The sequence below is a fragment of the Xenopus tropicalis genome, chromosome 5 (assembly GCF_000004195.4).
Source record: "Xenopus tropicalis strain Nigerian chromosome 5, UCB_Xtro_10.0, whole genome shotgun sequence".
NCBI classification, from domain to species: domain Eukaryota; kingdom Metazoa; phylum Chordata; class Amphibia; order Anura; family Pipidae; genus Xenopus; species Xenopus tropicalis.
This window is the reverse complement of record NC_030681.2, coordinates 9,081,743-9,102,171: the sequence shown is the minus strand read 5'-3', so window position 1 is coordinate 9,102,171 and position 20,429 is coordinate 9,081,743. Positions and strand designations below refer to the sequence as shown.

The 20,429-nt window shown below is 51.5% G+C and overlaps 1 protein-coding gene across 2 annotated transcripts in view; it reads right to left on the bottom strand.

Moving 5' to 3' along the window:
- Window positions 1-5,391, bottom strand: part of capn8.1 (calpain 8 gene 1) — a 54,724-nt gene extending 49,333 nt beyond the window's left edge. Inside the window, exons 1-2 of one of the 2 annotated variants that reach the window (XM_031901756.1) lie at window positions 5,073-5,391; window positions 2,410-2,479 (exon numbers count right to left, since the gene is read on the bottom strand). In XM_031901756.1, coding sequence (XP_031757616.1) covers window positions 2,410-2,479; window positions 5,073-5,312 — 310 coding nt within the window. In that variant the 5' untranslated portion in view covers window positions 5,313-5,391. 2 annotated transcript variants of the gene reach the window in all.
- Between the last annotated feature and the right edge of the window lie 15,038 nt (window positions 5,392-20,429).

Below are 20,429 nucleotides of genomic sequence, written 5' to 3'. Positions count from 1 at the left end.
CTAGCCTGAATTTGCCTTACTTAAGTCAAAATAGTGTTACAGCTGAAACAGTTGTACCCCCGGCATCACAGCTACTATATGTCAGTGTGTTCAGCAGTGCATGGGAAAAGAAAGTATTATAAATCTGTTTCTATCACTATATCCCCATTCCTGCACAAGAGGACCAAATTGCCCATCACTATATCCCCATTCCTGCACAAGAGGCCCAAATTGCCCACCACTATATCCCCATTCCGGCCGCACACATTACCCATCACTATATCCCCATTCCAGCCGCACACATTACCCATCACTATATCCCCATTCCAGCCGCCCACATTACCCATCACTATATCCCCATTCCAGCCGCACACATTACCCATCACTATATCCCCATTCCAGCCGCACACATTACCCATCACTATATCCCCATTCCAGCCGCACACATTACCCATCACTATATCCCCATTCCAGCCGCACACATTACCCATCACTATATCCCCATTCCAGCCGCACACATTACCCATCACTATATCCCCATTCCAGCCGCACACATTACCCATCACTATATCCCCATTCCAGCCGCACACATTACCCATCACTATATCCCGCACATTATGCATTACTGAAGCTGCAGGAACACAAACTCAAAGGTCGCTTCCTACACAATAGGCTGTTACCAAGTCTCCCCTGCCCAAGATAAGGTGCCCGGCAGCCACATTAGGCTCAGCTTCCACAGTGGGGACATGGTATTTGCTGGTATTTGCTGGAAACCAAGTGATATCACTTGGTTTCCAGACCATTTCTTCTTATGTTGAAATTGGCTTTGGCATGGTCACGTAAATTCATTTTTTATAAATATGGTTCATTTCTTACACAGGTTAAAGGCTTATGGCGCTCACATCATTTCATTGTTACTTTCCCTTTACTTAAAATCCAGCTTTACCTAGCTAGTCGGGCATACAAGCCTGAGTAGCCAATGGCTGTGACACCAACTTGTCCCTTCTAAGGTTCATTATAATCTTAAATGAATTTAGCAAATGATATATGCATGGTAATGTGTTCAACAAGTATCTTGCCATTTTCCTGCTGATTTGCCCACTAGGGGGAAATGTTTCACTGAAGCTTATGGAATAGGCTACCCACAGCTCCCAATAAATGTTTTCTTGACAGGTCATACAAAAAATAATGTGAATGTAAAACCTTGTTATAAATAGGTAATATTGTCCCCATTATGCACTATTAGATATATATTTATATATATAGCATTTGTACTCTTGTGCAGATAAAGTAAAAGTAATTGTTACAAGGGCAAAGACACACTGAGCTAATTAGTAGCAGCTACTTGTCACAGCTACTAAAAGCCAGAAAATCCCCTGCCATAGACAATACTGAGAATTGCCCCTGCTAAAACACACAGAGACAATTATCAGTAAATGATCAGCATTGTCTGTTTTAGTAGACGGGACAAGTAGCTGCTACTAGTAGCTCTGTGTGTCTTCTCCCTAAAAGACGAATGTACACAGCGCTGTACAGCAGAACAATAAACACTGAGCACAACATTGAGCTAACATTGCCTTTATTTACTCACAGGCCTGATAAGGGGACGTGCATTGTTCTCCAGAGAAAAGCTTCTGGATGAGAAATAAAGGAGAAGAAATGATTTACTGCCTGCGCTCATAGAACAGAACCACACAGGGTACCACTGGTTCTGCTGGGAGCTCACCGGAGCAAAGGTAGAGAAGCTGGTTCTACTGGGAGACAAGGGGGATAGGGGATATTTAATGAGCAAGGCTGCTTAGCTTTCTAGAACAATGGCACAGAAAGTGGTGGGAAATCAAGCTTCCCTGTGGGCAACAAAAAATCTAGAACTATGTGCAAAAAATTCATTGCATGCTAGGTAGGGTTACCCCCTCTCCTGCCCGGGGGGGCAAGGGGTGATGTCACGGGGGCGGGATGCGCCATTATGAGGGTAGGGCTACGACGCGGCGAAAAGTCATCGACTTTGGGAAACCAAATCGGCGCATATGCCTTCCAACCAGTAATTTACATTCCTGCCAGTGGGAAGGCAGGAGAATAGTCGCCCGTGGAATTGAAGATTTATTGCTGGAACATAGTGATCTAATTCACTGGGGGTGCCTAATATTCTGTTACCCTCCCACCCCCAGTGAATGAGCCTTTTCTTAAGGCTGCCCAAGTCTGCAGTTATTGCCTGGTTGATGTTTGAGTGGGGCTTAGGCAGAAATAGACTGAGAAAGCCGGTAAATCCTGTATGGGGAGGACTGTACCGAGGGGTGGATGTGTTCCTCCTACGGCCAAGTCTGGCTAATGAAAATATACAACTGCCATTCCTGTTGCTGGGGTTTCCCAAGCTTTGTTACCTGTATGTGCAGGTTCTGCTTTGTCTATTGATCCATTGTTTGCACTTACCGAGAGCCCCTTGACGGATGTCTCCGCGTGTTGCTCCATCCACAATGAACTGGGGGTTGGGGCAAATCTCCTGTAAGAAAAAAGCATAAAGAGAATTGTTGAATATTCCCCCTGAGAATCAAACTGGGAAGTCTCCATAAATGATAACATTGACTGGCGGACTGATTGGGCAGATACCGCACACTCTGGTCTCTAGGGTAGCTGGTCACATTGCTGGGTCAGGGACCCCCACATGGATCAGTCAACATACAAATCAGTAAAAATCAGTAGAAAATGATTGATTTACATGGGATAGTCACCCAATGTGCTGTTACCGTTAAGGCTAAGGCACCCAGAGTTTTTGGATCACAGCTGGCACCTTCAAGGCTAAAGCACCCAGGGTATTTGGATCACAGCTGCCACCTTTACGGCTAAAGCACCCAGGACATTTGGATCACTGCTAGCACTTTTTCGGCTACAGCACCCAGGGTATTTGGATCACAGCTGCCACCTTTACGGCTAAAGCACCCAGGACATTTGGATCACTGCTAGCACTTTTTCGGCTACAGCACCCAGGGTATTTGGATCACAGCTGCCACCTTTACGGCTAAAGCACCCAGGACATTTGGATCACTGCTAGCACTTTTTCGGCTACAGCACCCAGGGTATTTGGATCACAGCTGCCACCTTTAAGGCTAAGGCACCCAGGGTATTTGGATCACTGCTGCCACCTTTATGGCTAAAGCACCCAGGGTATTTGGATCACTGCTGCCACTTTACGGCTAAAGCACCCAGGGTATTTGGATCACTGCTGCCACCTTTATGGCTAAAGCACCCTGGGTATTTGGATCACTGCTGCCACCTTTAAGGCTAAGGCACCCAGGATATTTGGATCACTGCTTCCACCTTTATGGCTAAGGCACCCAGGATATTTGGATCACTGCTGCCACTTTTCGGCTAAGGCACCCAGAGTATTTGGATCACTGCTGCCACCTTTACGGCTAAGGCACCCAGGATATTTGGATCACTGCTACTTATGATATTAGTGCAAATGTCCATTTTTGTCTTAGAGTGACAATCACCAAGTTACTTTGGACCAAATCACCAGTGTGGGAGCACCTAACTTGGCACATGATACGGAAATGATTCTTAAAAGGGAAAGGACTAGCAGTTTGGGTTTATCCTTTCTCTGTTCCTCGGAGTTCATTCTGCACATGTGGCCTTTGTAACCGCATATACGTAGGAGTTGCCATACTGGCCCATCTGCTGAGGTAACAGGCTGTATAATAATAATATCATGAGAATAGCAGAATGCATTCTAGGCTTAACCACAATAAGGTGTGACCTGAAGCCACAGCACAACCTCACTGCTCTGGTCTGGGAAATCTCTGGCATCAGTACATTGGCTACAGCTGGCTGAACAGAGTTGTGCCACATCTTTATAAGCAGTAGCCAGACCAGGCATTGGCCACTCAAGCAGCCTCCAGTCACACTGACTCCGCCACCTCCAGGCCTTGTGGCCCCTGTCTGTACTAAACCTATTGTTGGGAATTAAGCTGCCCATACACGCACCAATATAACCAAATGAAACTACATTTTGTAAGATTTTCGGACTGTGTGTGGGCTCAGAATTATCGCCCCAATAATTTTTTCACCATGACGATCTGTCGTTTAGTCGATGGGACATTAGAAAATTCCGGTGGCATAAGGATAAAACCTGCGCAGTATTGTGTATCTGCCGATACCCTTGGGGCCCTACAATGGGAGCCACTTTGGTACCATTGGTGCCTGTAACTATTTCATGCCCAGAACCTCCTCCCATTGGTTATATTTAGGGCTTTATCCTACAGTTTCAGGCTGAATGTGAGTTTTAGATCGTTGCATTTAAACAAACAACTGATATCCAAACGTTCATCAGAAGTAGACTAAAAACTCTTACCCAACCCTTCCATTATCTACGGCATCTCCTTCCATTATCTACTGCATCTCTCTAATTGTCTGCCGCTAATTAGGGCCCGGGGCCGTGTGTGTAACAGGCACAATAATATGTTTAGCAGAGAACAAAACACTGGGGTAAAGCCAGACCTTCCCTTTAATGATAAAGGCACTGGGGCCGTCTCTGCCCTCAGTCTGGGCACGTTATACTGCGGCTGGATTGGCCTTTTCATGAAGAGAACAAAGTAAGTAGCCCGGAGGCAACAGGGGGTAACTGTTTACAGTACATAGTTACTTAGTTATGCCCCCTAGCCATACCTTTCATTGTATCCCCCCTAGCAACAAAACCCACTCTTGCCAGCTGTGCCCCTGTCTATACCCATACACACACATATATACACACACATATACACACACACATATATGCAGGATATACACTGTACACATACACAAACATGTGCCTCACATTTCCGACCCACTATGACTGCAAGCTCTGTGGGTCAGAGACCTCCATCTTCCAGTGCCAGTGTGAACATGCAATTCATAAAGGCGATGTTAACCCTTCCAAAAAGTATTTTGAGCAGATTTCCAATATACATTGATTGTACTATTACTGTAAATGTAAGGCACCGTGTACCCAGTAGCGCTATATATATATATATATATATATATATAACTACATAAATACATATGGTCAGCCCAACCTTGCAGCCCTGATATGAAAAGATAGTGATGGGATATTTCCTTACCGAAGGTCTCTTCCATATCACTCCTTGTGTTTTTGGGGAGCCGGGTCCCAGTTCGTTGAAACCCAGTGCAGAAGGGCATGCTGGGAATTCTTCATCTTTAAACAGGGTACCAGATGCCAAGCATTGTGCCCTCAGCTTCTCAAAGTCTTGGTTTAGATATTGCACTGGGTTCTTATTGGTACCAAGACCATCAGCCGCCGCCGCCCTGCTCTTGGCTAACCTAGCGGCTATGTTAGACATGGTGCCCGAGTCCCAAACCAGAGGGAGAGTGAGTTGTGCAGGGAGGTGGGGGCTTTATATAAGGGAGGCAGGGAGTGTATTGTTCCAATGGGAGGGGACACCAAACCTGTCACCTATTCACGCTTTATTCACTCCAAAGCAAATATGTACAGTAGACAATGAGCTGCACAAGGGGAGGCAGAAAGGTAAAAACCTTCACTGACAGGGCAGCTTTAATAAAGGGGCAAATAGGCTCCTGCCCAGGGCTCAGTGATTTGGGGGGGCATTGTTAGGGTGGCCACCTTATACCTTTAATACAGACCACATATTAAATCCACATCCTGTGGCTAATTAGCAATTAATTTAGATGCACGCTGCAGGCTGAACTGATTTTCATGCTGCCATGCAACTAAATTAATTGTTAACTAACTTTGGCATGATGTCACTAGAACCCAGCCCCCCTGAATGATGCAAGGGCCCCCCACACTGCAGCTCCATTGCTTCTCACCCTGACTGCCCTCAGTAAGCTTTTGCCTAATAAAAACCGTATTGTATCTTTATATTGGGCCGTGGATTGTCGCTTCCCTCATATATAGTCAGATTGAGGATGGGTGGCAACTGGGAATAAGTTTTGTTCCTGCAGGAAGAGGGGGGGCCCCCAATTGGATCTTTCTCCAGGGTAGGGGTGCCACGGTTTTCGGGAGGGCTATCCAAGTCAAAACGCCAATTGCCTGATGTCACTGACCACGCCCCCATCACCCACCCTATGATGTCACCGTCCCACCTCCCACCCGGATTTTCTACACTCGGAAGGTGGCAACCCTACCCCAGGGCTTACCAAGGCCTTAAACGGCCCCTGCTGGGCATGCCCCACTGACTGTGGGTTGCCATATACATGCCCTTTCTGCCCCCCTATCTATAGAGAAGAACAATACTGCCACTGTCAGGAACTGTGGGGAATCGAACCCTGGGCTTTGCGCCAAGCTGTACTTACTTGCTGAGCCACAGGAGGCTCTCTGAGCTACATGGGGGTCAGTTGCCCTGATGTGTTTTCAGCATCTCTACCCGTTTCCCTTCAGTCTCAATCCATCTTGTTTATCACATGTGGCAATCACCAGACTATATAAACCCTCTCCGGGTGACACCCAGTGGCTACTGAGCCCGATCCTGCTGAGCCTGATCCTGCCATTCTGATTGTGACTTCTGTGACTCCTGATTCCTGTCCCCACCTGGTACCTGTCTTTTGTGGGTCTCCCCGGTTTGACCTTCGGCCTGTAACCTCAGCCTGCCTTTGCACCTTGCCAGTACTCTGCCCGGACTGATCTCTGCCTGCCTTTGCACCTTGCCAGTACTCTGCCCGGACTGATCTCTGCCTGCCTTTGGTCCTTGCCAGTACTCTGCCCGGACTGATCTCTGCCTGCCTTTGCACCTTGCCAGTACTCTGCCCGGACTGATCTCTGCCTGCCTTTGGTCCTTGCCAGTACTCTGCCCGGACTGATCTCTGCCTGCCTTTGGTCCTTGCCAGTACTCTGCCCGGACTGATCTCTGCCTGCCTTTGGTCCTTGCCAGTACTCTGCCCGGACTGATCTCTGCCTGCCTTTGGTCCTTGCCAGTACTCTGCCCGGACTGATCTCTGCCTGCCTTTGGTCCTTGCCAGTACTCTGCCCGGACTGATCTCAGCCTGCCTTTGGGCCTTGCCAGTACTCTGCCCGGACTGACCTCAGCCTGCCTTTGGGCCTTGCCAGTACTCTGCCCGGACTGACCTCAGCCTGCCTTTGGGCCTTGCCAGTACTCTGCCCGGACTGACCTCAGCCTGCCCTTTGGGCCTTGCCAGTACTCTGCCCGGACTGACCTCAGCCTGCCTTTGGGCCTTGCCAGTACTCTGCCCGGACTGACCTCAGCCTGCCTTTGGGCCTTGCCAGTACTCTGCCCGGACTGACCTCAGCCTGCCTTTGGACCTTGCCAGTACTCTGCCCGGACTGACCTCAGCCTGCCTTTGGACCTTGCCAGTACTCTGCCCGGACTGACCTCAGCCTGCCTTTGGGCCTTGCCAGTACTCTGCCCGGACTGACCTCAGCCTGCCTTTGGTCCTTGCCAGTACTCTGCCCGGACTAACCTCAGCCTGCCTTTGGGCCTTGCCAGTACTCTGCCCGGACTAACCTCAGCCTGCCTTTGGGCCTTGCCAGTACTCTGCCCGGACTGACCTCAGCCTGCCTTTGGACCTTGCCAGTACTCTGCCCGGACTGACCTCAGCCTGCGTTTGGGCCTTGCCAGTACTCTGCCCGGACTGACCTCAGCCTGCCTTTGGGCCTTGCCAGTACTCTGCCCGGACTGACCTCAGCCTGCCTTTGGGCCTTGCCAGTACTCTGCCCGGACTGACCTCAGCCTGCCTTTGGGCCTTGCCAGTACTCTGCCCGGACTGACCTCAGCCTGCCTTTGGGCCTTGCCAGTACTCTGCCCGGACTGACCTCAGCCTGCCTTTGGGCCTTGCCAGTACTCTGCCCGGACTAACCTCAGCCTGCCTTTGGGCCTTGCCAGTACTCTGCCCGGACTGACCTCAGCCTGCCTTTGGACCTTGCCAGTACTCTGCCTGGACTGACCTCAGCCTGCCTTTGGGCCTTGCCAGTACTCTGCCCGGACTGACCTCAGCCTGCCTTTGGGCCTTGCCAGTACTCTGCCCGGACTGACCTCAGCCTGCCTTTGGGCCTTGCCAGTACTCTGCCCGGACTGACCTCAGCCTGCCTTTGGGCCTTGCCAGTACTCTGCCCGGACTAACCTCAGCCTGCCTTTGGGCCTTGCCAGTACTCTGCCCGGACTGACCTCAGCCTGCCTTTGGGCCTTGCCAGTACTCTGCCCGGACTGACCTCTGCCTTTTTTATGGATTTGCCTGTTGCCGGACTCTCTTGCCTCATCCCAGGCCTGTACATTACTCTTATTTTTGTTCTGTTTTGTTTTTCATTAAATTCCTTGTTTCCCCACACTTGGCTGCCCGGCCCTTTAAGGCAGTTCTGGGGGTTATTTACTCATAGGCTCTTACCTGCCGGCCTCCCACCTGTGGCTGCACCTGACTGCCAGTCCTTGTGGCCCCTGTTCCTTCTCTGTGGATGAACATGGGGTTCCCCACTACTGGGGGCTCCTTCCCATGATGCCATCTGCCAATGCTGCATTTTTACTACTCAAATAATTTTGGGGTGGGGGTAAAGGAACTAAAAGCCCCTGTGCATCACATACAGTAGAACAGGGGGGATTCCCAAGCTTTATACACAGCACAGGGGCAACAGGAAAGTGCAACCCCACGTGAGTGGATATTCCGTTTAGCCCTCGGGGGCACAAAGGTTGCAGGACTGGTACTTCCCTTGTGCGCCTGTCTGTGCCGTATACACAAACTGCAACTTAAAGGCAAACTGTATCCGGGTTACAGGCACAAAACTGGACTTTCCCTCCATTATATTCTACCTTGTACTGAGATCCTGCATCCGGTGCCCCCCCCCAAGCTATGGCCTTAACTATGGCCCATACACTATAAGATCCGCTCGCTTGGCGATGTCACCAAGCAAGTGGATCTTCACCCAATATCCCCACCTACAGGTGGGCGATATCGGGTAGCAACTAACTTAAACAAAAAATAATCCCTGGGGCCAAACGATCGGATTACATTTGTGGTTATGGGGCAGTCGGTTCGGGGACCGCATCAACGAGCCGATGGGGTCCCCGATCCGACTGGATTTTCTAACCTGACCGATCGAGATCTGCCCAATTTCAGGCCAGATATCGGTCGGACAGGCCCCTCGTTTCTGCCCCTACATGGGCCGATTAGCTGCCGAATCAGTCCAAGGGACCCATATCGGCAGCTTCAATCGGCCCGTGTATGGGGGCCTTAAGTCACACACAGCCCAGGATACAGCACCAATGCACACAGACAGTAGTGGGGGGGCACACAGACAGTAGTGGGGGAGCACACAGACAGTAGTGGGGGGGCACACAGACAGTAGTGGGGGGTGCACACAGACAGTAGTGGGGGGTGCACACAGACAGTAGTGGGGGGTGCACACAGACAGTAGTGGGGGGTGCACACAGACAGTAGTGGGGGGTGCACACAGACAGTAGTGGGGGGCGCACACAGACAGTAGTGGGGGGCGCACACAGACAGTAGTGGGGGGCGCACACAGACAGTAGTGGGGGGTGCACACAGACAGTAGTGGGGGGTGCACACAGACAGTAGTGGGGGGTGCACACAGACAGTAGTGGGGGGTGCACACAGACAGTAGTGGGGGGCGCACACAGACAGTAGTGGGGGGGGCACACAGACAGTAGTGGGGGGGCGCACACAGACAGTAGTGGGGGGGCACACAGACAGTAGTGGGGGGGCGCACACAGACAGTAGTGGGGGGGCGCACACAGACAGTAGTGGGGGGGCACACAAACAGTAGTGGGGGGGCACACAGACAGTAGTGGGGGGGCACACAGACAGTAGTGGGGGGGCACACAGACAGTAGTGGGGGTTAGTGGGTTAGTAAATGATCCTGTACATGCACCACATCATCCTATTAATTCCAGCCATTCCCGCACCCCCCACACACACCCCCCCCACACACACACACACACACACCCCACACACACACACACACACCCCCAACACACACACACACACACCCCCACACACACACACACACACACACACCCCACACACACACACCCCACACACACACACACACCCCCCCCACACACACACACACCCCCCCCACACACACACACACACCCCCCACACACACACACACACACACACCCCACACACACACACACACCCCCCACACACACACACACACACACACCCCACACACACACACCCCACACACACACACACACCCCCACACACACACACACACCCCCCACACCACACACACACCCCCCCCACACACACCCCCACACACACACACACACACACACCCCACACACACACACACACACACACACACCCCACACACACACACACTACATGATCATTTCATGGCTGAAGAGAAACCGGTGCAGCTTCCAGCAGGATTACTAATTAGCCTGCAGTGTAATTATTTCATATGTGGCAGGTATTGGTCAGTATTGGTGCAACAGAGATTCAGTTAGTAGCCGCACACAGACACTCACACAGCTAGGAGATGTACTAATCTGTTTGTACTTGTCCTGTTTCTCGTTAGTCGTGTGTCTTATTACATTAATTAGGGGCTTCCTCACTCCGACTGCTTTGTATGGATAAGATTAACATACAGTAAGTTTATTGAGAGAACAAAGCAGGGCCCTTAATCTTGTTTTCAGTTTGTCCCAATGCTAATTACTGTGTCTGCTTCAGTACTAAAGTCTGTTATTTATATACTCCCAGGGGCTATTATCCCCCCATTGCTACTATAGGCACCATCTCTCCCTACTATACCTGCTATCCCACAGCCCCAGTCCCTTCCCAGAGGCTATTATCCCCCACTGCTACTATAGGCACCATCTCTCCCTACTATACCTGCTGTCCCACAGCCCCAGTCCCTTCCCAGAGGCTATTATCCCCCACTGCTACTATAGGCACCATCTCTCCCTACTATACCTACTATCCCACAGCCCCAGTCCCTTCCCAGAGGCTATTATCCCCCCACTGCTACTATAGGCACCATCTCTCCCTACTATACCTGCTATCCCACAGCCCCAGTCCCTTCCCAGAGGCTATTATCCCTCCACTGCTACTATAGGCACCATCTCTCCCTACTATACCTGCTATCCCACAGCCCCAGTCCCCTTCCCAGAGGCTATTATCCCCCCACTGCTACTATAGGCACCATCTCTCCCTACTATACCTGCTATCCCACAGCCCCAGTCCCTTCCCAGAGGCTATTATCCCCCCACTGCTACTATAGGCACCATCTCTCCCTACTATACCTGCTATCCCACAGCCCCAGTCCCTTCCCAGAGGCTATTATCCCCCCACTGCTACTATAGGCACCATCTCTCCCTACTATACCTGCTATCCCACAGCCCCAGTCCCTTCCCAGAGGCTATTATCCCCCCACTGCTACTATAGGCACCATCTCTCCCTACTATACCTGCTATCCCACAGCCCCAGTCCCTTCCCAGAGGCTATTATCCCCCCACTGCTACTATAGGCACCATCTCTCCCTACTATACCTGCTATCCCACAGCCCCAGTCCCTTCCCAGAGGCTATTATCCCCCCACTGCTACTATAGGCATCTCTCCCTACTATACCTGCTATCCCACAGCCACAGACCCCTGGTTAGACCCACCTAAAGAAAAAGGTGGCACCGTTAAGAGTTTGGTGCCATATTTCCTTACCTTGGGTCTCTTCCATACAATTCCACTGGTTTTGTATGAGCCGGGTCCCAGTTCATTGTAACCAAGTGCAGAAGGGCATGCTGGGAATTCCTCATCTTTATAGAGAGTCCCAGATGCCAAGCATTGTGCCCTCAGCTTCTCAAAGTCTTGGTTCAAATATGTCACTGGGTCCCTCCTGGTTCCGGCTCCATCGGCCGCCGAGCGCTCCTTGGCTATCAGGGCAGCACTTCTCGACATGGTGTCCCTTTTGGTGCCCCAGACGGTGCAGAATCACAGGGAAGTCTGAGAGGTTCAGATATAAAAGTGCAGACGGGGAGGCTGGGAGTTGCAGGGGGAGGGGACAATGAGTCTGTCACATAATCACCCATAAGTCAATATGTACAGTAACAATGAAGTGTAAAAGGGGAGTCGGAGGGAGTCTAACCAGTTCCCTGCTCGTTATTCTCACACGTTGCACTCTCTTCTTCCAACCAGACTTGCTCCTAAGCTGCCCATACACACTGCCATCCGCTTGTTTGGTGAGGTCTCTAAATGAGCAGATCTTCTCCTGATTGGCCCAGCTAAGGTGCCCATTATCAGGCTGCTTCCATCATCTCACCCTAGGGCCAAACGATCAAATAAGAATGGTGTCCATAGGTGTCGTGGGACCGAGAAGTAATGCGGAAAAGTTGGGTTTTAGTAACAAATCCTGGCACTGAGCATAGTTACAGGGCTACTCCAGCATATACGGGTATGGGACCTGTTACCCAGAATGCTTGGGCTGTTCTGCCCCAATAAGGGGTAATTATATCTTAGTTGGGATAAAGTACAGGTACTGTTTTATTATTACAGATTTAAGGGAATCATTTAACCATTAAATAAACCCAATAGGGCTGTTCTGCCCCAATAAGGGGTAATTATATCTTAGTTGGGATCAAGTACAGGTACTGTTTTATTATTACAGAGAAAAGGGAATCATTTAACCATTAAATAAACCCAATAGGGCTGTTCTGCCCCAATAAGGGGTAATTATATCTTAGTTGGGATCAAGTACAGGTACTGTTTTATTATTACAGAGAAAAGGGAATCATTTAACCATTAAATAAACCCAATAGGGCTGTTCTGCCCCAATAAAGGGTAATTATATCTTAGTTGGGATCAAGTACAGGTACTGTTTTATTATTACAGAGAAAAGGGAATCATTTAACCATTAAATAAACCCAATAGGGCTGTTCTGCCCCAATAAGGGGTAATTATATCTTAGTTGGGATCAAGTACAGGTACTGTTTTATTATTACAGAGAAAAGGGAATTATTTAACCATTAAATAAACCCAATAGGGCTGTTCTGCCCCCAATAAGGGGTAATTATATCTTAGTTGGGATCAAGTACAGGTACTGTATTGTTACTACTACAGAGAAAAATGAAATCATTTATAAAAATTGTGCATTATTTGATTAAAATGGAGTCTATGGATGACTTTCCTGAAATTCTGAGCTTTCTGCAGGGTTCTGGATAACGGATCCCTTACCTGTACTGAGTACAAGGAGAGCTAAACCTAATTATATTACCAGTTCTAAAGGGGGGATTAGAATAAAAGAAGCAAAGTGTGCCCAGGTGTAGTAACCCATAGCAACCAACTGGCAGTCAGATCCATTGTCAGTGACTTTAGGGTTAACTGAGTTAGTAGGCGCCGCGGCACGTGTACCTGTATAACTGGATTTCCCTTCAGGGAACTGATCCCTGTGACCTGTTAGCTGTGTCCATATCGGGAGGTACAAGTTGCTGAATGAGAGGGACAGCCGGGCTCAGCGGCCAATACAGGGAATACAGACCAGGAGCCTCTGCACATTGGGGGTCAATTAACTTTCAGATTTACATTTTTTCTGTGATGCAAATTTTTTTTGCACAAAAACTCCCAAATTTAAATGATGGTTTCCAAAACTTAAATGTAAAATGTAAAACATCTGGAAAAGCTTGAATATAAAACTTCAGCATCTAAAAGCTTGTAAACTGGGGGTCTGGCCTGCCCTACACTCACTCACCCCCGGTCTGGCCTGCCCTACACTCACTCACCCCCGGTCTGGCCTGTCCTACACTCACTCACCCCCGGTCTGGCCTGTCCTACACTCACTCACCCCCGGTCTGGCCTGTCCTACACTCACTCACCCCGGTCTGGCCTGTCCTACACCTCCACTCACCCCCGGTCTGGCCTGTCCTACACTCACTCACCCGTCTGGCCTGCACTCACTCACTCACCCCCGGTCTGGCCTGCCCTACACTCACTCACCCCCGGTCTGGCCAGTCCTACACTCACTCACCCCCGGTCTGGCCTGCCCTACACTCACTCACCCCCGGTCTGGCCTGCCCTACACTCACTCACCCCCGGTCTGGCCTGCCCTACACTCACTCACCCCCGGTCTGGCCTGCCCTACACTCACTCACCCCCGTCTGGCCTGCCCTACACTCACTCACCCCCGGTCTGGCCTGCCCTACACTCACTCACCCCCGGTCTGGCCTGCCCTACACTCACTCACCCCCGGTCTGGCCTGCCCTACACTCACTCACCCCCGGTCTGGCCAGTCCCTACACTCACTCACCCCCGGTCTGGCCTGCCCTACACTCACTCCACCCCGGTCTGGCCTGCCCTACACTCACTCACCCCCGTCTGGCCTGCCCTACACTCACTCACCCCCGGTCTGGCCAGTCCTACACTCACTCACCCGGTCCTGCGCAGTCCTACACTCACTCACCCCCGGTCTGGCCAGTCCTACACTCACTCACACCCCGGTCTGGCCAGTCCTACACTCACTCACCCCCGGTCTGGCCCGTCCTACACTCACTCACCCCCGGTCTGGCCCGTCCTACACTCACTCACCCCCGGTCTGGCCAGTCCTACACTCACTCACCCCCGGTCTTGGCCAGTCCTACACTCACTCACCCCGGTCTGGCCTGTCCTACACTCACTCACCCCCGGTCTGGCCTGCCCTACACTCACTCACCCCGGTCTGGCCTACACTCACTCACCCCCGGTCTGGCCTGTCCTACACTCACTCACCCCCGGTCTGGCCAGTCCTACACTCACTCACCCCCAGTCTGGCCAGTCCTACACTCATCTCACCCCCGGTCTGGGCCAGTCCTTACACTCACTCACCCCCGGTCTGGGCCAGTCCTACACTCACTCACCCCCGGTCTGGCCTGTCCTACACTCACTCACCCCCGGTTCTTGGCCTGTCCTACACTGACTCACCCCCGGTCTGGCATGTCCTACACTCACTCACCCCCAGTCTGGCATGTCCTACACTCACTCACCCCCGGTCTGGCCTGTCCCTACACTCACTCACCCCCGGTCTGGCCAGTCCTACACTCACTCACCCCCGGTCTGGCCTACACTCACTCACCCCCGGTCTGGTCTGTCCTACACCACTCACCCCCGGTCTGGCCAGTCCTACACTCACTCACCCCCGGTCTGGCCAGTCCTACACTCACTCACCCCACGGTCTGGCCTGTCCTACACTTACTCACCCCCGGTCTGGCCTGCCCTACACTCACTCACCCCCGGGTCTGGCCTGTCCTACACTCACTCACCCCGGTCTGCCATCCTACACTTACTCACCCCGGTCGGCCTGTCCTACACTCACTCACCCCCAGTCTGGCATGTCCTACACTCACTCACCCCCGGTCTGGCCAGTCCTACACTCACTCACCCGCCAGTCTGGCCTGTCCTACACTCACTCACCCCCGGTCTGGCCTGTCCTACACTCACTCACCCCCGGTCTGGCCTGTCCTACACTCACTCACCCCCGGTCTGGCCTGTCCTACACTCACTCACCCCCCCCCCGGTCTGGCCTGTCCTACACTCACTTACCCCCAGTCTGGCATGTCCTACACTCACTCACCCCGCGGTCTGGCCAGTCCTACACTCACTCACCCCCAGTCTGGCCTGTCCTACACTCACTCACCCCCGGTCTGGCCTGTCCTGCACTCACTCACTCATCCCCGGTCTGGCCTGTCCTACACTCACTCATCCCCGTCCTGGTGGTCCCGTCTGGCCTGTCCTACACTCACTCATCCCCGGTCTGGCCTGTCCTAACTCACTCACAGTCCACTCACCCCCGGTTCTGGCCTGTCCTACACTCACTCACCACGGTCTGGCCTGTCCTACACTCACTCACCCCCGGTCTGGCCAGTCCTACACTCACTCACCCCCGGTCTGGCCAGTCCTACACTCACCAACCCCCCGGTCTGGCCTGTCCTACACTCACTCACCCGGTCTGGCCTGTCCTACACTCATTCACCCCCGGTCTGGCCTGTCCTACACTCACTCACCCCCGGTCTGGCCTGTCCTACACTCCTCCACCCGGTCTGGCCTGTCCTACACTCATTCACCCCCGGTCTGGCCTGTCCTACACTCACTCATCCCCGGTCTGGCCTGTCCTACACTCACTCATCCCCGGTCTGGCCTGTCCTACACTCACTCACCCCCGGTCTGGCCTGTCCTACACTCACTCACCCCCGGTCTGGCCTGTCCTACACTCACTCATCCCCGGTCTGGCCTGTCCTACACTCACTCATCCCGGTCTGGCCTGTCCTACACTCACTCACCCCGGTCTGGCCTGTCCTACACTCACTCATCCCCGGTCTGGCCTGTCCTACACTCACTCACCCCCGGTCTGGCCTGTCCTACACTCACTCACCCCCGGTCTGGCCTGTCCCTACACTCACTCACCCCGGTCCTGGCCTGTCCTACACTCACTCATCCCCCGGTCTGGCCTGTCCTACACTCACTCACCCCCGGTCTTGGCTCGTCCTACACTCACTCACCCCCGGTCTGGCCTGTCCTACACTCACTCACCCCCGGTCTGGGCCTGTCCTACCTCACTCACCCGGTCTGGCCAGTCCTACCTACTCACCCCCGGTCTGGGCCTGTCCTACACTCACTCACCCCCGGTCTGGCCGTCCTACACTCACTCAACCCCGGTCTGGCCCGTCCTACACTCACTCACCCCCGGTCTGGCCGTCCTACACTCACTCACCCCCGGTCTGGCCTGTCCTACACTCACTCACCCCCGGTCTGGCCTGTCCTACACTCACTCACCCCCGGTCTGGCCAGTCCTACACTCACTCACCCCCGGTCTGGCCAGTCCTACACTCACTCACCCCCGGTCTGGCCAGTCCTACACTCACTCACCCCCGGTCTGGCCTGCCCTACACTCACTCACCCCCGGTCTGGCCTGTCCTACACTCACTCACCCCCGGTCTGGCCAGTCCTACACTCACTCACCCCCGGTCTGGCCAGTCCTACAGTCACTCACCCCCGGTCTGGCCAGTCCTACACTCACTCACCCCCCGGTCTGGCCAGTCCTACACTCACTCACCCCCGGTCTGGCCAGTCCTACACTCACTCACCCCCGGTCTGGCCTGTCCTACACTCACTCACCCCGTCTGGCCTGTCCTACACTCACTCACCCCCGGTCTGGCCAGTCCTACACTCACTCACCCCCAGTCTGGCCAGTCCTACACTCACCCCCGGTCTGGCCAGTCCTACATTGGTTGCTATGGGTTACTAGATGTAGAGACAATGTGCACATTACCCATTGAGATCCATAATCTCATACCCTGCCCTACTGATCTTGCTGTCACACTTTATGCTAAAAACTGAAATGCAGTGATGAGAGAAAGAGCTCCCTGTCTGACTCAGGTGACTGCTTTGCATGAAAACGGTTCTTATGCAAAATCCTTATCGATGCACAATGCTCATCTCTTGGACCTTCTTAAAGGAACAGTAACACCAAAAAATAAGTGTTTTAAAGTAATTAAAATATAATGTACTGTTGCCCTGCACTGGTACAGCTGGGGTGTTTGCTACAGAAACCCTACTATAGTTTATATAAATACCCCGCTGTGTAGCCCCGGGGGCAGCCATTCCTGCACTGGTACAGCTGGGGTGTTTGCTACAGAAACCCTACTATAGTTTATATAAATACCCCGCTGTGTAGCCCCGGGGGCAGCCATTCCTGCACCGGTACAGCTGGGGTGTTTGCTACAGAAACCCTACTTTATTATATAAATACCCCGCTGTGTAGCCCCGGGGGCAGCCATTCCTGCACTGGTACAGCTGGGGTGTTTGCTACAGAAACCCTACTATAGTTTATATAAATACCCCGCTGTGTAGCCCGGGGGCAGCCCATTCCTGCACTGGTACAGCTGGGGTGTTTGCTACAGAAACCCTACTATAGTTTATATAAATACCCCGCTGTGTAGCCCGGGGGCAGCCATTCCTGCACTGGTACAGCTGGGGTGTTTGCTACAGAAACCCTACTATAGTTTATATAAATACCCCGCTGTGTAGCCCCGGGGGCAGCCATTCCTGCACTGGTACAGCTGGGGTGTTTGCTACAGAAACCCTACAATAGTTTATATAAATACCCCGCTGTGTAGCCCGGGGGCAGCCATTCCTGCACTGGTACAGCTGGGGTGTTTGCTACAGAAACCCTACTATAGTTTATATAAATACCCCGCTGTGTAGCCCCGGGGGCAGCCATTCCTGCACTGGTACAGCTGGGGTGTTTGCTACAGAAACCCTACTATAGTTTATATAAATACCCCGCTGTGTAGCCCCGGGCGGCAGCCATTCCTGCACTGGTACAGCTGGGGTGTTTGCCACAGAAACCCTACTATAGTTTATATAAATACCCCGCTGTGTAGCCCCGGGGCAGCCATTCCTGCACCGGTACAGCTGGGGTGTTTGCTACAGAAACCCTACTATAGTTTATATAAATACCCCGCTGTGTAGCCCCGGGGCAGCCATTCCTGCACTGGTACAGCTGGGGTGTTTGCTACAGAAACCCTACTATAGTTTATATAAATACCCCGCTGTGTAGCCCCGGGGGCAGCCATTCCTGCACTGGTACAGCTGGGGTGTTTGCTACAGAAACCCTACTACTATAGTTTATATAAATAACCCTGCTGTGTAGCCCCGGGGGCAGCCATTCCTGCACTGGTACAGCTGGGGTGTTTGCTACAGAAACCCTACTATAGTTTATATAAATACCCTGCTGTGTAGCCCCGGGGGCAGCCGTTCATGCTGAAAAAAAGCAAAAAAGGCACAGGTTACATAGTTGATAACAGATAAGCTCTGTAGAATACAATGGTGTTCTATCTGTTATCTGCTAAGTAACCTGTGTCTTTTCTCCTTTTTTCCAGCTTGAATGGTGTTTCTGCTCTTACACACAGGGGATACATGGGAACATAGGATGTATTGGAATAACCCTACTGATAAGCCGTGCCATACGGATCTCTCTGAGTTTATATTTGTGTAACAAGTAACATTTAAATCCTGCTCCTCTGGTTCTGGATGAATTACCAGGAACTGGAAATACCAGTGAGAGTGAGAAGAGCACAGGGTGAGTGGGGAATTAGCCACGAAGGGAAAAGTCATGTTTCATTGGCTACAATATGAAACGAGCCACCAACACACCCTTGCCTCTTCCAATGCGATAATTCTGTGCTCAATATAAAGGATGGGCACCCTGCCAATATTATTAGAAAATACAACATTGACACAGCAGAACAAGCCCAAGGGATAAACCCCCCACATGTTTATTATGTGAAAATTACTCCAATATACTTTGGGTCATTGTCCCGCTGAAGACCTGTGACCTGTGACGGAGACCCAGCAGCTTTCTGACACACCGCTCAATGTTGCTCTCTAAAATGCCTTAGCCATGCCGGGACTCAAGGCACCCTGCCCCAAGGTCAGCAGATCAGCCCCAGGACATCAGTGACTCTCCTCCATGTTTGACTGTTGGGATGGGTTCTTTTCTTTGAAGGCTTTATTTTGTTTCCTGTAAACAAACAGATATTGTGCTTTACAGTTGTGTTTAGGTCTGTTTTGGCAAACTCCAATTGGCCCAGAAGGAAGGTGATTTTTGTGTTAAGGGAGGCTAACTCATAACCCATAAGTGCATAACTGCAGTCCTACAAAAAGGAGGATAAATACAGTGCCAGTTCCATGTATAATACCCCAGAACCCACAGCAGGATAAATACAGTGCCAATTCCATGTATAATACCCCAGAACCCACAGCAGGATAAATACAGTGCCAATTCCATGTATCCCCAGAACCCACAGCAGGATAAATACAGTGCCAATTCCATGTATAATACCCCAGAACCCACAGCAGGATAAATACAGTGCCAATCTCCATGTATAATACCCCAGAACCCACAGCAGGATAAATACAGTGCCAATTCCATGTATAATACCCCAGAACACACACCAGGATAAATACAGTGCCAATTCCATATATAATACCCCAGAAGAACCGACAGCAGGATAAATACAGTATTCCATGTATAATACCCCAGAACCCACAGCAGATAAATACAGTGCCAATTCCATGTATAATACCCCAGAACACACAGCAGATAAATACAGTGCCAATTCCATGTATAATACCCAGAACCCACAGCAGGATAAATACAGTGCCAATTCCATGTATAATACCCCAGAACCCACAGCAGGATAAATACAGTGCCAATTCCATGTATAATACCCCAGAACCCACAGCAGGATAAATACAGTGCCAATTCCATGTATAATACCCCAGAACCCACAGCAGGATAATACAGTGCCAATTCCATGTATAATACCCCAGAACCCACAGCAGTAAAATACAGTGCCAATTCCATGTATAATACCCCAGAACCCACAGCAGGATAAAATACAGTACCAAATTCCATGTATAATACCCCAGAAACCCACAGCAGGATAAATACAGTGCCAATTCCATGTATAATACCCCAGAACACACAGCAGGATAAATACAGT